This window comes from Daktulosphaira vitifoliae, unplaced genomic scaffold (genome assembly GCF_025091365.1).
Source record: "Daktulosphaira vitifoliae isolate Bord-2020 unplaced genomic scaffold, ASM2509136v1 Scaffold_1, whole genome shotgun sequence".
Taxonomy (NCBI): Eukaryota; Metazoa; Arthropoda; class Insecta; order Hemiptera; family Phylloxeridae; genus Daktulosphaira; species Daktulosphaira vitifoliae.
Genome location: NW_026099572.1, coordinates 88,146,931 through 88,153,937, shown reverse-complemented (window position 1 = coordinate 88,153,937; position 7,007 = coordinate 88,146,931). Strand labels below are relative to the sequence as shown.

The 7,007-nt window shown below is 27.2% G+C and overlaps 1 protein-coding gene, 1 long non-coding RNA gene and 1 pseudogene across 3 annotated transcripts in view; 2 read left to right on the top strand and 1 right to left on the bottom strand.

Annotated features, from left to right (window-relative positions):
- The window catches only part of LOC126896342 (uncharacterized), a 16,166-nt gene extending 15,042 nt beyond the window's left edge, over positions 1 to 1,124 (bottom strand). The window contains exons 1-2 of the long non-coding RNA XR_007701828.1: positions 1,062 to 1,124; positions 862 to 930 (exon numbers count right to left, since the gene is read on the bottom strand). This is a non-coding gene — a long non-coding RNA (uncharacterized LOC126896342). The remainder of the gene's footprint in view (positions 1 to 861; positions 931 to 1,061) is intronic.
- A 713-nt stretch (positions 1,125 to 1,837) lies between these two features.
- Positions 1,838 to 3,120, top strand: LOC126896331 (uncharacterized). Of its 2 annotated transcripts, none has more exons than XM_050669014.1 (4): positions 1,838 to 2,093; positions 2,242 to 2,372; positions 2,755 to 2,879; positions 2,939 to 3,120. In XM_050669014.1, the coding sequence occupies exons 1-4, from the start codon at positions 1,886 to 1,888 to the stop codon at positions 3,030 to 3,032; spliced, it is 558 nt and encodes a 185-aa protein (XP_050524971.1). In that variant the 5' UTR covers positions 1,838 to 1,885; the 3' UTR covers positions 3,033 to 3,120. The 2 variants fall into 2 exon arrangements, with proteins under 2 accessions (XP_050524971.1, XP_050524970.1); XM_050669013.1 differs by having other exon boundaries at positions 1,839 to 2,108.
- A 1,267-nt stretch (positions 3,121 to 4,387) lies between these two features.
- On the top strand, positions 4,388 to 6,659 carry LOC126896521 (uncharacterized; annotated as a pseudogene).
- Positions 6,660 to 7,007: the final 348 nt, after the last annotated feature.

Sequence of the window (7,007 nt, the reverse complement as noted above, 5' to 3'; positions counted from 1 at the left end):
GATTTTAAAGTGAATTTTGTTTTGGTGAATCTTTTAATTTAATTTAATTTGTTTATTAAATAATAATGTTTTATTTTATTATGGAAATAAATGTCAATTAATATTTTAAAACAAAACATATTTTTTTTTTAAATATATATAATAAAACTGAATCAACTCTAATTTTCTCAGTTAATGATAAATATTTATTATATGACTAAGTGTATTGCAACCTATACTTATTGGGTAGCTAGTCTTTTAAGGTTTAATGTCTTTGTTCTAACGAACATCGCGCCGGCAGACAGGGTAAAGGTTGCAATTAAAGATTTTTAAAGTTAGGTGTATTAGGTTAGAATATATTTGTAAGCCTATGTGTATTGGGTAGCTAGTCTTTTAAGGTTTAATGTCTTTGTTTTAACGAACATCGCGCCGACAGACAGCACAGAGAAACTTACGAATATATGTTTTAATGTTTAATTTTTGTCTTGGTGGTTATTGTGCCGCATCCTTTCAAGGTGCTTTATTTTAGCACCGGGACACATTGGGCCACCACAATTCCACCTTGACAAATCTTTTACATAGATATAAATATTTCTGAATCTTGTTTTGGCCAGACCAGAGGAAAATTTAAGAAATATTGGTGTCGACCTCTCAATAAAATATAATCTCTCAAACAACATACTCATTCTACAAAGTTAACTAAAGATACATTATTTGATTATAATTATAAAAATATAGAGTGTATAGAATCTCTTGCATATAATAATACAGTCATAGATTTTGTCTATTTGATAGTATTCTATTTGAAAGATCTTATTTAATAAATTATAGTAATTGATTTTTTAATTCTATTATAGCTAGATATTAAAAAGATTAACTCACTTTTTATGTTTGATTGTTTTGGTTTATTTAAATACTCGATCCCCAATCCAATCAATTCACTATTTACACCTAATAAAATAATGTTACTTTAAATAACTGTTACGTGTAAATATATCACTCGACCCCTTATAACAACTTTAAAAACATAGTGAGTTCATTTTTTTTTTGCATTATCCATTCAAGTTGATTATAATACTTACAACTTGGATAAACAGTAATATTTTCGGTTTCCTTCGAATCGATATTTTCAGCAACATCAAACACACTTAAATAAAAATTATAATTATAGAAATAAAGTTAAATTTATTTTTACATTTAAACTTATAGAGATCATCAACACTATCCCGTGAAGTAGAGAAATCGTTAGCATTTAATTCATTTTCTTTCTTTTTATCGATCTCAAATTATACTACTGTACAAATAGTAATAGTACCAATTATAATATAATGACATAAACATAATTGTGTACAATTAATTTTTTTACTTACAGTTATTATTGCTATTTTGTGAGGTACTCACTCCGTAGTTAACTATGTTATTTTCGTTATCTAAATTAAACAATTACAGAAATATATAAATAAATGTAAAATAAATATTATTTATTTATGAACGCTTACAATTTCTAAGAATGTTTGCCGACGTACTTGCGCAATGATTCAGGATATTTCTCTCAGTATCTTAAATAAAAATAAAAATAAAAATGTAAAAGTAGTTATAATACAATTATATAAAATTTTTACTCAATTTTTTGAAATTGGTGGATAATTAGAAAAGCAACATCAACTCCTATTTCATTAATTATATCCTGATTATGTTCTTTGATTTAAAAATATAATATTTGAATAAATTGTTATATAATAATGTTTATACATAATTATAATTATTTAACATTATTATATAATAATGTTTGTAAAGGTTGTATGAATGTATGGGTATTTTGACTAACGTTGGATATTTGGGGTTTGGTTGAATTGTGTGTAACGAGGTTCTATCGGAAAATATTATTCCAGATAGTAATCACGATATGAAATCTGGCACAATGCACAACGAGGATTCAGGAACTAAAACAACGACGACGTTAGAAAATGTGTCTAATGAAATGGTAAATATTGTTGACAATAACATTAACAAGACTGTGGAGGGATGTGAAATGTTCGAAAAAGAGGTTCACGAACTTGGTGTGACGGAGCCTAACATGACAGATATTGAAGGAGCAGCCATTGTGGAAAAGAGTAAGCAAGAAGAGGGTACCATAAGTTTTTTAGAAATTGTTTGTATTTAAAATTGTAATACATTGAATACTGAATTTTGTATACATTTTTATAAAAGCTTAAACATTTTAAGATAAATATTTTTGCAATTTAATGTGTTATTAATTAGAAGACATGGAGTGTTACTTACGTCCAGTTAAAACACGTAGATTTAAAAAAGGTACAATATGCTTCTTCGGAAAAAAGAATAATTCTGGCACGATAACTACAGATAATGGGCAATGTTATAAGTTCTATAGAGTAAGCATATTATTTTATCGTCTTCACTATAATATGACAGAACTGGGTAATCAACATTTTGAGATTTTATTTTATTATATATTTATAATATTTTATTTATTCTTAAAAACTGCTTTTAACTTTGAAATATTTTATGGTTTTTATTATGATTTTGATTATTAATAATTAATAATAAAAAAATAATTATTTATTATTTTAATAAATCTTGAATATTTTTCTGGCGATATTAAAGAATAAAATAAAATTCTATTTAAAATTATATAAAATAGTGTATTTTTGTTTCCCTGGGAATAATTAAAAACATCGAGATATGCATGTAGGCACAAAAGTGAACATATATTGATTAAACAGATCCTAAAGTTTAAAATTATATTTTTTTCAGGAAGATTTAAATTTAGGTTTCGATCGACCTTTTAAATATCCACAAAAAGTGAAATTTGTTGTTGATGATTCACAGCCCAAATGGGCCTATGATGTAGAAATAATTGGAGACCCTTATGTTCGAAGGTAATATAGAATGGTTTAATATCAAAAATAATCAAATTAATACTGTTTTTTATCTACAGGTGCTGTTATTGTTTAAAAGATGATCATGTTGGTTTAGAAGACTGTATGAAGTTACAGATAGACTCTTATAATTTTTACTATCCTTATTTATAACATAACAGTACAAAACCAGCAGTTTGTATTATTTATTCTGTTAATGTTTCAATTGAATTTATAAGTGCTTTAAATTATTAATAAAAGTTATGTGTTATAAAGTTAATACTTAAAAAATAATGTATTTTAATAATATTCTATGTTATTATTTCTAATTCGTGATAAATATATTGTCATTAATTAAAGATTCTTAGAAACGCTTCGATGTAAATCTATAGATAGTGTTTAAATCTAAGAAATTGGTGGATAATTACAAAAGCAACATCAACTCCTATTTCTTTAATTATATCCTGATTAGGTTCTTTGATTTAAAAATATAATATTTGAATAAATACTTGTTTATTGAAGTTATTGAATCTAAATGATAGGAAAATCCTATGAGTTGAAAATATTATTCTGACTCAAGAAGAATTATGAAAAAAAAACCAAAGTCACGGGCGGGTTTGAACATCGTACCCCAAACGCGTAAGACACAAGTTTTGCCGAGTCGGCAACCGTACGTTGCAAGACGCAAAAAATAGTAATTTCAAAGTTATTGTTCTCGACTTAAAAGAAGCAAAAAAATTTAAATATGTTTAACTTTTTATTCTATGTCAATTATATTTATATAATATTTATGAAAATCTGTGTACTCCCCTTAGAAAGGTATTTTAAAATAAAATAAAACACAAAACCCTGAATTTTAACACAAAAATAACATGTTTTTGACACACGGCAGTTATTTTCACCATAAAGGCAATTCGATGTGTCAATATTTTTTTTCGTCAAATTAAAGTATATTGCATAACCTTTAATTTAAGGTGTATTCCATTAATCGATAGTGCAAATGATTCTCTAATTTAATGTTTATGAAAACTTTAAATACCTATTGTGCACTACTAAATTTATGTGAACATTTTATAATTTTTAATTTTGGCGAAGTCAACATAATCATCAAGTTATTAATAATAATGACCAGTATTACAATATAATATCAAGACTTTGGCACTGGTTCAATGACCAAATTATTCTGTATATATTTTAGTGGACTGCATATAGGGTAAATTTTGTTATAATTTAAATTAACAAAAATAAATTATATACGGTGAAAATGTTTGTAAAGGTTGTATGAATGTATGGGTATTTTGACTAACGTTGGATATTTGGGGTTCGGTTGAATTGTGAGTAACGAGGTTCTATCGGGGTTGTGGAGTCCCAAGGGTATAGAACAACGAAGACAAGTAGATATAAAAAAATATCACTTTATGCAATTTTCAATAATAAATATATTAGGAACATAGTTTTTTAAAAATTCTATGTTTGACCATCTGTTAATATAATATTTAAGTGGCTTCAAATCATAAAAATGCTAAATCGAGTTACCATGGATACACTAATGTTTATTTTTAAATACATATTAGTTTGTTGTTGCATTTAGTCCAGAAGAGCTAGTCTTTTGTGCCTATATACTATTAAAAACAGTCACAATAAATTGTGAAAAAAGTATTTTGATACATTGATTTTTTGCAAACAATCAAATTACAATGACGGTAAAAAAATTCTTTCGTCGGTTGGCAAGGGCCTTTACGTGTTGTCTTTCCAAAAATCAGCGTAATATAAATGGTATAGTATCTTAGCTTAGTCTAGTCCAGGTATTTTTTTAATGAAATTTAGCTTAACACGATAGACAACAAAAATTCTCTCGATATCTAATGTTTTCAAACGTACGTAGAATTAATACACCTATTTATTTGCACATGTAAATGTAGTGTAGATTTATATATTCGGTATTAAAAAATTCATTTATGATTTTTTTTAAATTAACTATAATTAGATTAATTATTTTTGCAATTTTATGTGTTATTAATTAGAAAGCACGGACTGTTACTTAAGTCCAGTTAGTAGACATGATATTCGGGATTCAGGAACTCAAACAATGACGACGTTAGAAAATGTGTCTAATGAAAGGGTAAATATTGTTGACAATAACATTAACAAGACTGTGGAGGGATGTGAAATGTTCGAAAAAGAGGTTCACGAACTTGGTGTGACGGAGCCTAACATGACAGATATTGAAGGAGCAGCCATTGTGGAAAAGAGTAAGCAAGAAGAGGGTACCATAAGTATTTTAGAAATTGTTTGAATTTAAAATTGAAATACATTTAATACTGAAATTTGTATACATTTTTATAAAAGCTTAAACATTTTAAAATAAATATTTTTGCAATTTAATGTGTTATTAATTAGAAGACATGGAGTGTTACTTAAGTCCAGATAGTAATCACGATATGAAATCTGGCACAATGCACAACGAGGATTCAGGAACTAAAACAACGACGACGTTAGAAAATGTGTCTAATGAAATGGTAAATATTATATTACTACATTTCACTGGAATCATAAAGAGCGTTGGTGTTTAGCATGGAGAGATCACATAAATAGAGGCCACCACACTAATAACTTTAGTGAAGTTTCAGTGAGAATTTTTAAAGAAAATGTATTAAGTAGAGTTAAAGCATACAATGTTATTTCAATTATTGATTTTTGTTGTACCAATTTGAAACATTATTATAGAAAAAAATTTCTCGAGTTTTCAAATGATAGAAATGCAACTACTCGTAAATTTTTTAAAAAAATTACAAGATTAACTGATTCTGTGACCCAAAAAGATATTGAAGTGGATAATGAAGTTAATACAGATAATACAGTTGATGTATTGTGTTATACAATCTATAGGTATTTGTTCGTGTACAGCTGGAATGTATGGTAAGTTTTTAAACATCAAGGTATTGTANATATGGTAAGTTTTGTAAACATCAAGGTATTGTATACAAGTTTTTTTAATAAAATTGGAGTTAATTTACCTCCTGTTACAATAGAGGATAAACATTCAATTGCACAATTAGCACTAGGTAATAAAGCACCAAATAATCATTTTATGAAGGTCTTTTACCATCAGAGGTTATTCATAAAAATGCATTGACAGTTGAAGAAGTTAAATTAAAACCAGTAAATGTAATAGAAAATACAGAAAACAATATTAATGAAAATAGCATCTTTGGCAATATGGTTGAAGAAAAAAGTACTATTTCAGAAAAGACTTGTTTGCCAANAGTTGGAGAAAAAAGTACTATTTCAGAAAAGACTTGTTTGCCAATAATAGAAGAAATCAATCAAATTTTGTTGAATAATAATACTAAGTATGGAGGATCAATCAAAATTTACTGAAATTTAAAAATAGATTAAAAAAAATAAAATCAGAAGGGCAGTTTAACACATTTTTAGCCAATGCTGGAGGAACCTCTTTACCTTTAAGACTAAGAGATAGTGCAACAATAAGAGTTAAGCCAACCACTATTTCTAGGNTTGCAACAATAAGAGTTCAGCCAACCACTATTTCTAGGAGGAAACCAGGCATAACAAAAGGAAGCAAACGTCTGTTGTCAGGTGAGTATAATTTATAAATACCATTTGTCAATTAAACAAACATGTTACTTTTATTTTTAGGTAGACCAGCAATTTCAGAAAACAATCGCCCTAAGAAGAAACCAAGAAATATACTTCAAAACATAACTAACTGTACGCCTAATGCAAAATCGCACTAATTTATTTCTGTTATTACATTTTTTAAATAATATATTTATAAATAATTTATAAAATTAGTGTATTCTAGATATTAATAATAATAGTTTACTGATATCAACTGTTATCATAAATAATGAGTAGCCAATCAGAGAGGCGAATTTTTGCTGGGTTAGATTTCGTTTGCAGAATGTTATTATGCCGCCGGACATCGTGTCGTCCATAGTACACCGTTATTTTTTCATTTATTTATTACAGCCTTGTGATCTAAGTTTTCGTGCCCTTGCATGACATTAATAATTGGCCCCTGACCAAAACTAAACATCTTCATTGCCGTTGTCGCTTTTACGCCGTCTGTTTTCATCTACTATTACGTGCCTAGATCTAAACCCTGACTCCTCATACTCAGATGTT